The sequence below is a fragment of the Pholcus phalangioides genome, unplaced genomic scaffold, assembly GCF_987345545.1.
Source record: "Pholcus phalangioides strain wild (caught in Gottingen) unplaced genomic scaffold, Ppha-v1.0 ptg000015l_1, whole genome shotgun sequence".
NCBI lineage: Eukaryota > Metazoa > Arthropoda > Arachnida > Araneae > Pholcidae > Pholcus > Pholcus phalangioides.
In genome coordinates, this window is record NW_028301608.1 from 15,255,812 (window position 1) to 15,273,980 (window position 18,169).

Genomic DNA, 18,169 nt, shown 5'->3' on the forward strand with positions numbered 1-18,169 from the left:
TTTGCTTAGTTTGAGGGTTCAACAAGTAGAGTAGGCATTAAAAACTTCTGTGTTCTGCTTTAAATGGTCTTGGACAGTAGCTAGCAGTTATCATTCAAAATTATGGTGCACATTTTGTGTATAGTTGAAACAACAGTTTGCATTACAAAGCAGTTGGATACATAGGCCTATTCCAGGGTTGGTGATTCTGATGCTACCCGATAGCATTCCATTGTCTTCTGTATTTTTAGGGCATGCAGAGGCATTAACAATGTATACAATACTTGGCAAAGAGCTAGAAATGATAGTGCTTCATTTTTTAAAAACGATTACACTGATATTGAACAGTAAAAAGTAACCAAATCCCTTTAAAAAAAAGGGGGATGGCAATGCAGTAAAACCATACGGTTCACCTTGAACTCTGATGTAAAGAAACATCGGAGCTTGTAATTTACACATTTTGCACTGTGCTTTTGAAAGCCAAGATTTTTCATTCTTAAAAATCTTACATGCCTTCATAATTTGCTGTGCATTGTCAAAGAGAATTGACAGATTGGACTGTGAAAGACTCCAAAAAAAAAAAAAAATGAAAAAAAAGAAAGTTATTTATTTTATGAGGAGAACAGAAAAGAATTATGTGTGGTTGCTAGTGCACTGTTTTGGTGAAAAATTGTTTTTCTAACCAAGTCATTTCTGTCATTTTACATTGACTTGAGTCAATCTTATAGGATAACTGAAATAGTGCTATGAAAAAAAAAATTAATGATTTTTTTAAATGAAAAAACTTTTTTTAGGATTTTTTTTTTGTTATGCTAGGATCATGTTGTCTGGGGGGTGGGGGGGGGGGGTAGGTACCCTTCCCCATCCTACTTTTTAGTCCTGCTTTTTACTTTTTCTAATTTTTTTGAGTGGGAGCCCTGATGATCACAATTGTGCTATTAGTTCTGATTGTAATTGTTCATGCGTTGGACAAGTTAGTACAATCAAATACCTTGGCATAGACATTGATCACAATCTTAAATGGAAGAGTCTCATGTCAAGTATTTGCAAAAGAGACTACAGCTAGCGATTTATAAATTTTACTATCTCAAATCTTGCTTGAATCAGTCTTTTTTACTAACTCTTTACTCCTTGTTTCACTCACTCCTAATATATGGTCCAACTGTTTGGGGTTCTGACTATCTGATTCTCTATAATCAGCCTCCATAAGAGAATAATAAGAATCTCAGGTGTAAGCAAAATTTTTTCTGGGGTTTTTAATTTTTTTTTCTTCTGAAAAGGGGGTTTTACGTTTTTTCCTGCAAAACACCACCATACTCTCGGCTTGGCGGGTTTAGAACCCCACCCCCCCCCTCTTTTGCATACGGCAACGATTAGAATCATCACAAATTATTTTACTACGCCATCAATACAACTTCATCAACATCTTGGAATACTTACATTACGTCAATTATAAGTGCTATAAATCCATTCTCCTCCTATTTAAAGGTCAATTTTCATTACCTTTAAATGCATCTCGGTCTTCAAATAGACCAAATTAATATGTATTCACTTCTGTTGGCTCATAAAACACTTTTGGAGAAGCATTTTACTTATCCAAAAATTCTACAATACATTACCACCAGAAATCACTCACAATACTAATTCATCATTCTTTAAAAAATGTGTCAAGCAATGCACATTCTCACTTGATGGTATAGAAAATTTGTTTTAATGTTTTTCTGTTGCTCATGTAATTCTTAGGTAACACAACAGTTAAATTTATTTACGTGCTGCATCTAGTTGTTTTTGCTTTTCATCCTTTTCATTCTAATATCCAAAATATATATTTTTTTTTAAATGCAGCATGTAGCAGGGCCGTCATTTCAACTTTTTCCGGGGGGGGGGGGGGAAAGGAGCAAAGCACATGTACTCAATGTATGTATATATATACCATTTTTAGTGTATTTTCAAAAGTCGGGGGGCAATTTAAAAACAGTCCTAAATGACAGGCCTGGCATGTAGGACTGTTTTTAAATTGTTCTCTGTTGCCATGAATTTTTTTTTATATATATATATCCAGTACTTTATATTCAGTTTTATCTGTTCAATATTTTGTTTTCCATACTACTGTAATATTTTTACTCATTAATGGGCCATTTTTTGTTACCTAACTTTTTTGTTCAAAAGAACAACTTTTTTGTTCTTATATAATGATAATAAATTTGAATACTATGTAATTTATCACATTTCATTATAACAGTGCAAATCATTATACAACATTTTTCATGAAAACTTTGTGTGCTCTCTTTGATTAAGGAAATAGTAGCAGCTACTGTTCATGAAAATTTCAACAATTTTTTTAATTGATGAAAACAAGTTTTTATGAAAGCAAACTAAATTTGAAATAACATATTTTATTTTCACAGGCTTTCAGAGAGTATTTCCATGGCAAACTGCAAACGTCAGTCGGTTTCATCTGGGAACAGTTCAACTGATACTGAAAGTTCCCCAACCATTTTATCCTGTGTTCCTAGATTAAGATCTCAGTCGTATCAGTCTTGCTCCTCACCTGATAAAGAGTTGCATAACTGGCATCCAGTTAATTCAAGTAGCAGATCTCGTTCTCAACTTAGAGATGTGGATGCAAATGTTGATTTTCTTCTGAAAAAAATTAAAAATGGCTTGAAGGTTTGTTATTTATTTCAGAACTCTCTAATATGAGCCCAATTCAGAACTGCCAAGTCTCCCGAATATCTACTCTATCTCCCTGACTCCCAAAAAATTCTTTTATCTCTCGAATTTCATCCATGATTGTAAAACATAACTACACTTAGGGAAAAAATTATTCTCCAAGAATTCACCAAAAAAAAAAAAAAACCAACAGAAAAAACTGCTTCATAAGCTTTGTGTAAATTGTCACCATTTCCTCAAATCATAAAAATATATAATTTTTTGGGAGAAAACAAAAAATTCGCCAATCAGCAAGTGTCAATTTGACCTTTCGAAATTGACATGATCGCGTGTATCTGCTTTATCCACATGGCCCGTTTCGGGCCCGACAGAGATTTTTTGGATTTGTGGGATTTGATTTTTGAGAGGTAATTTAACCCAAGGACTTACACCTACTGGTTGGCCATCATTAGCGATGGCTTGCACGGTTTTTACAATGGGAAAATATCCCTAAAATGTTTTAAAAGATTCCTTTATTACATTTATTTTGTACGAAATTTGCATCCCCGCGAAAACCTCCCAAATTCTTATTCTCCAGAGTTGGCAGCTATGCCAATTTAAAAAAATGCTTGTTTGTTTTCCTCACCTTAGTTGGTAATACATGTGTCAAATGTTCAAATTATTGCTTCTGTAAATTTTAGTTCATATTAATATATTGTAGACTGGTTTTTTAAGAAAAAGCTCACTCATCACACTGGCTATGTATGTGTATAAAAACACAAGTTAACTTGTGACCGTGAACAATGTATTAGTCATTTTTTTACTGGTGCATTGCTTTTTGTTTCATGTATAAATTGAATGTATTATGAAATTATCATAAAATTACTTGTTATTCGTTTTTGATATAATTGTGTATATTCATAGTTGCAGGAACTCAAATCATCTGAGATTATAGAATTGTATGAGCACGAAATTGCCACTCTCACCGTAAGTATTAATGAAATTTATATATTCAAATTGAAATCTGATTTTTTAGTCTTTTTCAGTTTTGTCTCTATTTAGTTTTGCTCACAATGGTTTGAAATCCTATATTTGCATTCACCCGGCTTTTTTTCCTCATTCAATAGTTGATCAAATGGCTCTCTCTTCCCTTTTTTTGGTAACTTAAAACAAGCTATAAGGGAAGCTGCAATGTAATACTGCGGTAGATTTAACCTAATTTGAATTTGAATAGGCCTATCATGTTAAACCCATATTAAAAATTGATAATTTAAAAATTAATAAAAATTTAAAAATTATTAAAAATTTAAAAATTATTAAAAATTTAAAAATTATTCATTATCAATTCAGCACTGGAAAGCAATTTAAACAGTGTTCAACAAAAAAATTACAATTGTGAATGATTTTGACCTGCTAAACATGAATATCCCCCATGAAAAAGTTTTATTGGCTCTTATTTTTTTAGATATTATCCTGTTAATAGTTAAAAAGTGCTGTATGGGCATTATTATATATAAAAAAAGTAATAAGGACCATAGAACAATGTTATCAGGGAAACTGACCAACCTCGATGCTGGCTGACTACTGATGGACAATTGTAAGAGATGCTCTTTATTGTAAGTGTAATGCAAAACAAAGTTTATGCCAGAAGCTGATGAATAACTATTATGCTGTACATAATTTTGTTGCATTTCTATGCGTTTTTGTTGCATTTTTACGTATATTAATGTTGTGCCTTTAGAAATTAGTGAATTTTCTATATATTTTTGTTTTTCTCTGTATATTTATTTTATTTTGTCTACTTATATGTTGTGTTTTAATGCATTGTGCTATTATATGTGTATTAAATGTGTGCAATTTCCTAAAAAACTGTAGCCAATTTAGCTTTTTTATGGAAAAATTTGTGTTTAGAATACCAAATTAGAGTAATTGACAATTTTTTTTGGATGCAGAAACTTTATGAATATTAATTTTATATCTTTATCAATTAATTAATCTTTAATTTATTGTTCAATGTTATTATAACTTGAATTACTTATGAAATGGAGCATAAATGTTTTACAGCTTAAATCACACTGATGTATGTGTACTGAGCTTGATCTTTACTCTTTGATCATACAAAGCAGAGGCATATGCAAAAGAATCCTCTGCATACGATAAAAAAAATAAAAAATATTTCTAAATATTTTCCAAAAAATTTAAATATAGAAAGAAAATACCTTTATTTGTTAGCTTAGTAATTTTTTGTTAATTTAGAAAGATTTTTGAAGGTTAGTAACTCAAAATTTCTCTGGAAAAAATTTCTTATGCACCCCTTCTTCCACAACCCCCCCCCTCCCCCCATATGTGTGCTCCCTCTATATGTTGATCTTGCATACACCCTTGATATAACGATAACCTTTCTTGCATGTGACCATTCTTGTTTTTAGATGAAAGAAAAAGAATTGGAAAATTTAGTACACTCAAAGTCTGCAGCATTGTATCAAGCAGACAGGGTATTGATCCAGTACAAATGTTGTCAAGCCCAAAAGGAAGTTGAGGTAATTTTTCTTGGTTCAATGGCATTCATTGTTGGCTAAAAACAGTATCATTCAGATTCTCTCTGCTGTTAATGTTGCTGGTATTGTCACTACATAAATGTGAAAAACAACCTTTTTATGATTTCATTTTTTTGTTCTTAATTTGAATCTCATAAAGAAATTAAATAAGTTGATAAAATCACTAATTTTATCAACCTATTGCCAGACTTTAAAGCTTCGTCAGCTGCTCAAAGAATCCGAAAGACAGAGTGAGACAGCTAATGAAAAATGCACCCAGGTAACAATTAATTCCTTCCTGTAACAATTAATTTAAATCATCATTCAGGCAATAACATTATTTTTTTATTTTGGTATTTGGTGTCCAATATGATTTGTATGTTATTAGTATCGAAGATTTATTTATATAGTATATTAAAATAACGTCCTGATTGACTGACTGATTCAACATCGCTGAGCCCAAACTGCTTAAGCTATAAATATGCAGTTTTATCAGTTGTATTTTTAATGTAAAGATTCACCAATTAGGGATTTTTTTTAAAATTCAAAGAGTCAAATGTTATATGGGGGGGGGGGGCAATCATCACAGAGCAATTTTCAGATTACCAAATCCATGCGATCAAAGCCGTGAATAACAGCTAGTTCCTTTATAAAGAGATAATGTAAAATATGCAACATGTACATATGATAATGTAAAATACTCAATGCCAAACATAATTCAATAATTTTTATCAGGATTATATGGTATTATGTTTATTTATTTTGAATTTATAGTTTCAACATTTTAATTTCTGTGATTTTCTTAAATTTTTTATTATTTTTGATCAAAGTCAAGTAAAATATCTGGAATCTGTTTATTTGCAGGCTCTCGATAAATGTGCTTTGCTACAAAAGGAACTAAAATCTGTGCAACAAGATTTAGCAGTTTCAAAACGTCAAACTGATGAAAAGATGAAAATAATCTCTGATCTAAATGAAAGGCATGTCATAGCTTTGCTTTTGCAAAATTATATCCATTTTTTTAATCCTCTTTCTTTTTGTATGCATAAAAGGCTTTTACTGAGCTCACAGAAAGTATATAAAACAACCTATATACAGATGATAAGAAGCTCAAAGTAGCTTGTTTTCAGAAGGAGATTGTCTTCAAAGTAGCCTAGTATGAGATTAATTACAATCATATACATACATACAGTGTAACCCCGTTGTAATGCCACTACCCGTCCCAAAGAATTTTTGCATCATATTGGATCATGAAGGGAATAGCATTTTAGATAAGCTCCATTAGATAAATTCACATGTTTATTATGAACCAGTTTATTTTGATGTCTCATTGGTGTTACTCCATGAATAAAATAACCTATTTTATATGCATTCAATTTTAAGTTGAAAAAATTAGTAAAATTGTAAACACTATACAATGACTTAAGTACTTTTGAAATTATTCTAATTCTGCATGAATTAAGTGAAACAAAATAAGCAAAGGTAAATAATGGCATTGCATTATTGGTTTAATAATCACAAATCTCCAGTTTTTCTGATATTGAACTCCTTTTGATATGATTTGAAAGGAGCAAATTCAGGGTGATAATAATACTCGAAATGTAATGACCAGCAAGTAAAAACATGCACTGTTGAGAAATTTTTTTTGGCAGCTTTGAACAAACTGGTGCAGTGTCCTCATTGTACACTTCTCCGAATCAAGGTTTCTTTGAATACATTGGTTACACACATTCATATATTCAGTGTGCTTTCTAAGACTCCCCTTCCCTGACCACACCAATCTTTATTCCGTCAGTCATTTGCTCTAAACTGTTGTTATGCTGACCGATAATACCAGTGGAATGAAAAGGATAAAAAAACAAAGCTTTTTGGAAGAAAAAATGAAAAGATGGGAGAACAAATGTAAAAATTCTTGGAAAATGACACATTGACTTTGTATATAAAAACGAAACAATAATTAGTATTACAACGAGTTGGCACTAAAGTGGGTTTTCTGCATTATAATTCCTATATGCAGGATTTTTTCATTGAGTCTTTGTGGTGCTAAGCGGGATTGGTGCTATAACAAGGGGAGCTTTTATGGGGTTCGACCCCTCTCTTTTATAGGGTTTTGATTTAAATTGTATATTTATCTGCATCTTCTTTCTTATTATGATATAGTTTATTTGAGCTCATCTTATATATATTTTTCATCTTAGAATAAATCAGATCACAGCTGAACATGAAAAAGAACAAAAAAATTTTGATAAAGTGTTAAAAGAAAAAGAAACAGAAATAAAAGGTTGGAAATTTATTTTTTTTCTCAAAGTTTTTAATCTTTTTTTATTTTGATATATATATACTTCAATGTATATATTTTTATTCATTCTTTGTTCAATTTTGAGTCAAACATGTTTCAAAGTTTTATACAAATACAAATACAAAAACAACGCCACAACAGGCAAAATGCCCAACGAGGTGGCTGATAAAAAGATGCCCATTAAAATATGGATGTCATATATTTCAAAAATACAGCAACCCAATTAAAAATGCAATTAACACAAATTATAAACAATATATACACATGATAAAATATTATACAACGCCCATAAAGAATACTTATGGTTGTCTTATTCTAAGAATGGATAGCTTCTCGATTTACCCCAGCATGTTTATCGTATTTCTTTTTAAACGTGTCAATTGTGTTACAATTTACTACCTCCGGGGGTAAGCTATTCCATTTATTAACAACCCTATTAGAGAAAAATTCCCTGCGACACCATAACCTTGCATTGTCCCTCGCCAATCAATACTGGTGTCCCCTTGTAAACGCAGTCGATTGGTGGTGTACTAAAAGTTCATGGTCCATCCTGTCCATCCCATTGAAAATTTTGAACACTTCGATCATATCTCCTTGATACCTGCGTTCATCCAATTCTTAATAAAATAATTTAAAACAGCAACTGGTAACAACCACTAATGAAGTTTCACTGAATTGGAATTCGGTCAGGTTTAGGTATAGAATTTGTGGGTTTTAAGGTTTGAATTAGAATTATTTGTCATAATTTATGAAGTACAGTTAGACCCACTTATGACGAACCTGCTTTCTAGTGATAGTCTGGATTTAACGAGGAAATAAATATATTTTGTTTGGTATAATGCTAATTTTATGGAGATTCTGTTGCCTTTAGCAAACAGATTTTCACTGCAGCTTGGATTTAACATGGTATATGAAAGGTAAACTTAAAAAATAAATACAAAATATATAAGAGGAGAAGAGATCATGAAAAGAGGTCATTCAAGTATTACGTCAGCATCGGGGGGGGGGGGTTTCGGATTTGCTGACTTTTGATGACGGGGGGGGGGGATTTGAAGGTTGCTTACGTCATCAACCACCCTTTCTGTAGATATGAAATATTCTAAGCTGCTGAAGAAATTTTGCTGACAAGGTGGGGAGGGGGTCAAAAATGGCTAAAAATCTGCTTGCATAATACATGACCCCAAAGTAAATGTAAGTAAAACCACAAAACTGAGTTTCTTTTGACTCTGTCACAATATGGAGATAGTACACTTTACTAGGGATAAATGTCAATCAAGTAATTCCACAAAAGGCCTATCACCCTATAAGGTTTGTTGTCAATGTGCAGGAACTGTAATGCTTCGTCTAGAGGAAAATAATGATAATGGGCAATGAAGAAAAGAGAAACTGACCAATCAGTTTTTTTTAATGATGATTCCTCCATTGCTTCATTTCAAATATAAACCCCATGTGTTTGAGTATATGAGGATTATCACCATAATTTTTCTTTTCTCTTGTGTTGTGTTCTTTATTTTTTCTGGAAAAATGCTCAGAAGCAAAGTTTCATCTTTCAAAGATAAAACAAAAAATTTAAAGTTTCTAGAGAAATTCGAGAAAAGTTTTTTATGCATCTAATATACCCATAACATGTTATAAAAACTTGATGTAAGTGTTATTACATTTAATTTCTGGAATTTCTTTTCTTTTTTTTTGCTGGAAACAAGCTTCTGGTTATAAGCAGGTATGACTGTATATAATTATTTGATTTTCAATCAAATAAAAAGTACTATGAATTAAGTATAAATATTTATTTTAATGCTATGATAATATAATGCGTGATCTTTTTTTTCTTCTTTATTTTAATTTAGATCTGTCAAAAAGGATACATCTTATGGATGACCAACTGAAAAGAAGTGCTGAAAGCTATCAAGCTCTTGAAGACTCTAAGTCAGAGTTGAAGAAACAAATAGAAGAGTCTGAAAAAATGTTAGAAAAGCAACAGCAAGAGGTGATTAAATTAAAATTTATAAGGCTTTGTTTATGCATAACTGATTGAGATTACCAATATCAATGCAGAGATTAGAAGAAAAATCAAACCTGCAACTTTCCAATGCCCAGAAAAATTAAAAGAATTATCCTTCTATACATGAATTATGAATCTATTAATATGTTAATATTTGTCAACTCATTAACCCTTACACTGGCAATCCCAAAATATCTTGTCTTCTAAAACACTCTCATTTCTGCAATCCCAAAATATCTTGTCTTCTCAAAACACTCTCATTTCTGCAATCCCAAAACATCTTGTCGTCTTAAAACCCTCTCCTTTTGGCAATCCTAAAATACCACGTCTTAAGCCCTCTCATTTGTGTAATCCAAAAAAAATATTGTGCCTTCTTAAAACCCTCTTATTTTGTCAATCCTGGGCCCAGCTAGCTCTGTAAAAAAAGCTTTGCCTGATAACATGTCCCCCCTTTCTCTGTCAATCAGCTGCCTGTGGCTGGAGTCAGCTTTTGTTCAAAGTTAAAGATAACTAGACAGACACGGTTTTCCCCCGTCTTTTTGGAGTTGTGTAGAAATGTGTGTACGGAATGAGTGATAGAAAAGAGATGTTGATTATTTGTTTCCTTATTTTTTTATTATTATTCTCAATTTAAGGGGGAGGGGAAATTTATTACTGCACTAGATTGGGGGGATTAAATATATTATTCTTGAAAACAAGTAGCAATTTCTAGAAGGTTTAGTAACTTCCACTGTGGTAGTTATAATGCTGATCATTTTAAAACCTGCCTAAAGGATTAAAGGCCCATAGTCAAACAAACCATGATTTGAAAAATTGGATGGGACCAACATTTGTATTTGTTAAACCAGAAAAGATCACTAAATCAAGGTCAACATAAAAATATGGAGACTTCAAACAAAAAAATTTTGGATTTTTTTGAAGAAAATTGGTAAATCGAATTCCTCAAATTATAGGGTTCAAGTTGTGTATATAGAACAGACCTACAGACACCACTGCTGACCACTCCGAGATACCATCTTCGGATGGTTTGCACTCTTTGCCAAAGGGATGGATGGTCTTGGAGTGCATACAGACCTACAGTAAAAATTGTGACAATCATTCGGTTCAGCTGAAGAACTGAGTGATCATTTCAGGCAGCCTGCTGCCTACTAAGCATCATGCTCTTTCTGAAAAATGTGCATCATTGTTACTAAGAGAAGTATGGCGAGACTAAACTGAAGGGACATCATAGGAGTTGCAGATTGAAATAAGGCATAGTTTCTCAAACTTTTTTGGTTATCACTCCCCTGTTCAATTTTTTTTCTCTTGGCTATCATTCTCGAGCAATTCCATGAGATCCTTTATTGCATCCATAATTATTAATAACCCCTAGTATGCTTCCCCCAGGGGTTATATATATATTAATATATATATATTATAATATATTATAATATATATATTATATATATATATTATAAATATTATCCACTTTGAGAAATAAGGAAATATGTCTGCTATTTTTTAAATATCCATATTATATTACTCATTCGCATTTTACACAATATCAGTTAGAGGGTGAATGTTTTTTTTAATTTATCACTTTTATTATAATATTAATAAAGTATCAATTAATGATATATTCATTTTATGTTTTATATTGTAGATGGAACTGCTGGAGATGGTGTGCCAACAACATGAAGCTAATCTGAAGGAGAGAGACTCTCGAATCAAGAACTTATCAGAAGAATTGGAAAAACATAAAATGATCACAGGAATGATCCATCAAATAAGCAGTGGAAAAGCTAATGTTTCCTCTCTCCTCAACAAATAAATAAATCATTTGCTGTCATCATCATTCTTAGTCACACTTCATCTTCAGTAGAATTACTGGTATGATATTCAACATAAACTTGCATGCACATCATTCACCTCACAAATATGCAATGCAGTTGCGATTTCAAACTATGTTTATTAATGTATTTTTTTTTATGACATTTATCATTGTGTTGTTGATTCAAGTTCAAAATGAGCTTCATTCCACATTTTATCAGATATTGTGTGCATGATGGAAAAAAGTAGCTTAAAATTTTCTTTTAACCAAGCATAAAGTAACAGTCAAAGTTTTAAGGTTTTAGTCATTCCGACAATTTATGCTTCTTCTAGGGTGTTGAACCACAGTTCGAAATTAAGAACAGAACCAGATCCTTCATCTGTAGCTACTTTATCTAATTTCCAGTGGATTACAGCAAGCACAAATTTAAATTATAATTATATCTGAAGTTCTCATATAGATAATTGATAACGACTATTACTATCCACTGAAAATGGCTATCACATTTACAGATAAAACACCCAGCAGGGTCCTCGATTTCACATCATGTCTAAACAGCTCACAAGAGTCATTGTGTTGTCAAGCTGTATTGACATTAATTAATATAATTGCCCAATAACAGGAATATTGCATTTCTGAAAAAGAAGGAAAGTAATTATATGAAATAAGAGCAGAGATGGAATCATGGAAATGATATTCCTGTCTGAAAGCAGCAGATTAATTTTCAGAATAATTATAGAAATTCACTACCCAGCACTTTTTTTGAAACTATACTAAATCAATTTTAAGTAATATTAAATTTTTTCTCTCTTTGTACCTGAAAATTATTACTATTTTTCATCTTAAACTGCTTGATCAGTTATGATTTTCTTTTGTTTATTAAAATAACCTATAGACTTGAATGGGTCAAAAGAGTTCAATCAATTTGTTCTGAATATTTATAAATGACTAGTTGGAAAAGGCCAAATCTCATTTGATTTTGATTCTTACTAAAACCAGTGTGTCAAAATCGGGGAAATGTATGGAACATGAATAAATGCACACTTATTTTTACCTTACCTTGCATTCCTTTACTTTTTCTATTTTTAGCTTTACAAAAATGCAATGTTTTGCATATTCAAAAAATTGTGTGTACATCGATTCGGCAAGGAGGAGCATTTATGAACAAATAAATATTCTGAAATGTGTACACATATATTTCTGATACCATACCAGTGACATACACCAGAGTTTTAAATGAAATGCCAATATAGTATTGATAACATAGTTGAGAAAATAAAAGGCCTCAAAACATTACACATACTTAAAAAGAAAGCAGGGATAGTCAGATGAAGCTAGTGTGGATACAAGAATGCTTAAAGGGGGTTGCTATACTCTCTAATTAGTATATTAGGTATTACTATGGAGTGATACCTGTGCTAACAAACGTCTCTGCTTCCAAATTTTTTGGCCAACAAAGATTTTTTGTGTGATTTTTCTATCTTGGCTAACAGACATGGATTCAGCAAACAAACATTTTTATTGATGTAGATGCACATGTTAATATAAAACAGTTGTGTCATAAGCTGAAGTTTAGCAACCAATCATCTAATATAATTACTGTCATTCAAGCCAGATTCATTTGTATCCACCTTACAATTTTTTTTCAGATATGCCTTCACAATTATTTTTCAGAGAGTTTTTGAACTGTTTCATGCAAAATGAGATTCACCTAACAGAAAATGCATTGAAAAAAAAGGAAAAGAAGCCTATATGTTTTCAGAGCATACACTAAAAATGTTTTTGCTTTGATTAACATCTGTGTTCATTTGATTTGTCTCATTTAAAAGATTAAGTATCCTAACAACTTTGCGATGGGATTTGTTTTCGTGTTCCAACTTCGAAGTTTCCGAAGATTTACATGTTGCATCTATGCAGTGTCATTATAATGCATGGGCCCACCCAGGCATGGCCTGGGGGAAAAATTAGATATACTTAAATTTTTTGAGAAGCATACATGCAAATTTGCCTGGTAAGACCTCAGAAAAATCACTTGGCCTAAGGGCCCATGGTGCTCTTAAGAGCCCTGCATCCATGCCTCCCCACATGGAGGAATCTGATAGGGCTCTAGCCTTGGAGCACAGGGCAATCTTTTTTTCATGCAATAAATTCACTATAAAGTGAAAAGCCTGTGAAAGGTCTACCTTGGGGGCCCCACCAAAGATTCCAGTCTATGGACCCTGCCCTAGACATGAGAGCCATGGTTGCGCTACGGCTTTTGATCATAATTCCGCAACACAATTAACTTGATTAATACAATAAGCTTGTTGCTTGTTGAATGAAGTCAATCACTGTCACAAATTGACACGATGTAGTTATCATTGTCACGATGTTCATTTCAAATATAGTTTAAAATTTTTACACCTTCTCATTTAAGTTATGAGTGTGTATGAAATAATAGTGAAAATTGTTTTGTTCACACTGATGAACAGTAAAGAGATGGGTTTTCATTTAAAAAATTGAGAGCTAAAATGGGAGAGGGCATGATTTTACGGGGGGAAGAACGAAACGAGACATGATAACATCTCGTGCAGGTGACAAAATTGGAACGGCGAGAGCCTGAAGTCCATCTCTGCTAAGAGGAGCGCTGGGCAATTGTCGTCTTATAAATATGCAGGTGAATTAAACTTCATCTGAAAAAATTACCAAGTTTTGCACGAATCATGTAGGCTGAAATAAAAGTCATCAAAATCTTGTAAAAAGGTAAAGTTTAAATTGATTAACATTTCTCAGTGTGATAAAATCAATTGCAGCCAAAAGGAAATGAAAAATGTTCATTGCAACATGTGGAATTTGGTATGAAAACGTGATTTTCGATGAATAATCTATAGAAAAAAAATCCAAGACCACTGATTATTTTGAATGTACCAATTCCTAAAATAATTAGTTTGATTAAAATAAGTTTCTGATTGAATTGTTATTATTTTACTGTTTGTCATTAGTTATTTTCGTCAAGCTACCATTTTTGCAATCTTGAAGCTTTTCAATCATAACAGTTTTGATGAAATTTAAAAATGACTCAAAAAATATTGCTCTGTTTTATTGATCAACCGTAATATCTGATTAAAATACCATAATTAAAAAACAATCGTTCAGTGAACACTATGCACTGTATGCACCTTCCCCCAAAAACTTTGACTTGACAGTGAAGGACAAATTTATTTTGAGGTTTTTTTTCTGTAATTCATTACATTAATTATCCAATAACTATTTTCTATGAATTCTTTTACTTATTGTTTAATATTCTATGGCTATGGCTAATATTTAATTTTAGCTTCAGTTTTTTTGAAAATTAATTCGAAAACAAAATTAAAAAAAAACAACCATTTTTTAACATTTTTTTAAGATTTTTAAAAAAGATTCATTGAGTAGTTCTTCACTTATTGATTCCAGCCACAACTATAAATTCATGTTTCTTTGACACTTGACTGAATTTTTTGACGTTTTTCCTGAGTTGTGTGCTCACGACAGTATCAAATCTAATCACAACATGCCTAATAACACGAGGTACCAATGTAAACAAACTGTGAAATAGTTTACATAAATTATGGTATTTTTTCTCAACCGAAATGGAAAACAAATACGATCGATAGTCGAAAAAAACTTTTACAATGCGAAATTCATATGATACATTTCTCAGAATAAGGCATCAAAATATTGGTACGATTCATATTTTTTAGGAATTGAAAAATTCAATTTTTATCATTTTAATTTTCCTGAATAATCAGTCAACATGTAATTTTTTTCTCCTATCTCGCACCCCCAAACATGCTCTCCCTCACCCTAGAGGTGCGCGCACCTCTGCTTGGGAGCCACGGCTCTACACGGAGAGGAAAAGCATCAGTCGTGAAAGAAAATAACTGATCTTGACATCTAACGGCACTGAATATTTTAGTTCATTTTCAAAAAGTCTGCAACACTCTGATGAGAAAGAATTTTATTTCTGTTGGTTGTGTGACTTGTAACTGACCGTTACAAGAATGACCCGTCGCAAAAAATTCAAAATGTTATAACTCATTAAATATTCACCTGATCCTAAAACGGAAAACCCTTAGTTTTTCACAATGTATCAGGTGTGTAATCATTGGGTTGATCTATAGTTGCCACCCTATATTCAAAAAAGAAGTCTAGAATCAATGAGAAACTGACAAAGTAGTTAATGAAAATTTTGAACTGAAGAAAATTTTAAAATTGATGAAAGAAATAATCCCAAAACCTGTTAAAACTAGGACCTAATGAAAAAGCCTGAGAATTATGAAAATTCAGAGTCCATGAATTGAAAATAAGAAAAATAATTGACACAGGCAATTCCAGCACCTACAAAAATTCAGAATAAATGAAAGCAATAATCCTAGAATTGATGAGAATTCAGAAAATAAATAGAAGAAATACTTCTAGAGAGAGCATTGATTAAAGTTAAGAATTGAAAATCCAGAATAAGTGAAAGACAATTCCAGAATTGGTGGGTATTCAGGGGCAACCGCCCGTCACATACCCTTAAGAATATCTCTGCCCGCAGACTATATGTTAAAGCAGGGATCTTCAAGTTTTTTGACGCAGTGAACCAAATCAAAACTTCCCAGGAAGCCCACAGGCTACTAACTCATGTGACAGCTTGACTGAAATGGCCAATGAGGCTTTGAGTTAAACAGGGACAAAAATAATTGAAGACTTTTATTTATTCTGAAATTATTTATTTTATTAATCAATTTTGATTAGTTCTGAAATAATATTAATAATGAAAAAGTTTTTGATTAATTACTGATTAAATTATTTCTGAGATTAATTTTCAATATAAAAGCACTTTAAATGATTCTTTATAATTATTTATTTCGATGATTCTAAAAAATTTTATTTCCCTTCTCACTATGACTTGACATAATTTCTTTCAATAATTATGCAATTATTCTTTTATCGATTGTAAAATAATTTCTATCAAAAATTAAGAAATTATTTCTCTTACTGATTTATAACTTTCTTTTTCACTAAAGTCTGAAATTGGTTTTTTCAAAAATTATTTCTTTTAGTAATTCTGAATTTTTTTTCATCAATTCTTGGATTGTTTTTTTTTCATTAATTCTTTCTTTCATTCAATCATTCTAGAATTATTTCTTTCAATTATTCTATATAAAGAATAATTATAAATTGCTTTCACTTATTCTAGAATTAATTTTCTAATTTATTCTATAATTATTGCTTTCAATTATTCTATATATATATAATAATTATAAATTATGATTATATTAATGATTATAATTTATAATCATTGCATTTAATTATTCTAAAATTATTTCTTTAATTTATTCTAGAATTATTTCTTTAATTTATTTTGTGGATTTATCAGTTCCGAAATGACGATATTTCTTTCAATAATTCCAGAATTACTGAATTAACCGTTTTTTCAATGCTATCAAACATTTTCTGAAAATGATCGGTGGGCCACGGGAAGAAGCTCCGAGGGCCACTCGTTATAGGTTAACACGTTAGCATTAAAATTTCAAATTTGAATTTGGCGCGCTTATTCCATACATTTCTTACAGATGAACCACGTGCTGTCATCTATTGGCGTATTTGTAAATACACGAGTTTTGGTCTCATCATGTTAGATTTTTAAACCAATCACAAGATGGCAGCAGCAGTACTGTCGGACCATCGAGTTTGTGTGCTAAAACTCCAAAAACATTTTTAGATTTATTTTCAGGTTTATAAAAAATGTCTCTCTCTCTCTTTCTATATGAAAACCTTGAACCGAAATGCCGATAGAAAAATGAAGCGAAGTTTGAAAAACGACTTGAATCAGTCGTTTTTATTAACCCTTTATTATTCCTTGTTTCACTCACTCCTACTATATGGTCTAACTGTCTGGGGTTCTAACTACTTTTTAATCCTTTACCCTATAATCAGCCTCCATAAGAGAATAATTAGAATCATCACAAATAACTTTACTACACCATCAATACAACTTCATCAACATCTTGGAATACTTACATTACGTCAATTATATTTCTATGAATCTATTCTCCTCCTATTCAAAGGTCAATTCTGCTTGCCTTTAAATACATCTCGATCTTCAAATCGATTAAATAATATGTATTCACTTCCGCTGCCTCATAAAACACTGTTGAAGAAACATTTTACTTACCTTATCCCAAAATTCTACAATACATTACCACCAGAAATCACTCACAATACTAATTTATCATCCTTTAAAAAGTGTGTCAAGCAATACATATTCTCACTAGATGGTATAGAAAATTTGTTTTAATGTTTTTTTTCACTTGCTCATATAATCCTTAAATAACGTAACAGTTTAATTTAACTACATGCTGCATCTAGTCGTTTTTGCTTTCATTCCAACATCTAAAAAAAATTATATTTTTAGTTGCAGCATGTAGAACTGTTTTTTAAATTGCACTCCCCTGTTGCCATTAACTTTTATTTTAATTTGAATAATTTTGATTTTTTTTTTAGTTGACTATTCTGTTTTCCATACTAATCTTTACTAGCATTTACCAGAATGGGTCATTTTTTGATTGACTCCTTGGTAAATTTTTTCTTTTTGTACTGTTATATGATAACAATAAATTTGATTTATATATATTTATATATATATATATATAATAAAAAAAAAAAAAAAATATTTGTTTTCACATGTAGGCGTGTGGTCCAAAACATGTGTAGTGAAAGTAATCGTTATGAAGAAGAAACTTCATTTGCTTTGATGATTTCTTGTGCAGATGCAGTTCTGGTCTTGGACCGAAGAACCAGAAGGGCTCTGGAAGCTGCTCAGACCTCGATTTGTAGATTCGCCCTCGGAGCGACCTCACTCGCAGCAACGTGCGCAATTCAAG

The 18,169-nt window shown here is 31.4% G+C and overlaps 1 protein-coding gene across 2 annotated transcripts in view; it reads left to right on the top strand.

Annotated features, from left to right (window-relative positions):
- LOC149075522 (protein CIP2A-like) overlaps positions 1-12,337 on the top strand; it is a 43,434-nt gene extending 31,097 nt beyond the window's left edge. Inside the window, exons 15-23 of one of the 2 annotated variants that reach the window (XR_016194008.1) lie at positions 2,388-2,649; positions 3,556-3,618; positions 5,061-5,171; positions 5,377-5,448; positions 6,033-6,148; positions 7,367-7,449; positions 9,171-9,187; positions 9,315-9,454; positions 11,112-11,300. Coding sequence is in view for 1 of the 2 variants with exons in the window: in XM_089242893.1 (XP_089099019.1) it covers positions 2,388-2,649; positions 3,556-3,618; positions 5,061-5,171; positions 5,377-5,448; positions 6,033-6,148; positions 7,367-7,449; positions 9,315-9,454; positions 11,112-11,279 (1,015 nt within the window). In the remaining variant the exon portion in view is untranslated. Of the gene's footprint in view, positions 1-2,387; positions 2,650-3,555; positions 3,619-5,060; positions 5,172-5,376; positions 5,449-6,032; positions 6,149-7,366; positions 7,450-9,170; positions 9,188-9,314; positions 9,455-11,111 lie in introns of both variants that reach the window. The other variant, XM_089242893.1, reaches the window with a different exon arrangement.
- The last annotated feature ends 5,832 nt before the right edge of the window (positions 12,338-18,169 follow it).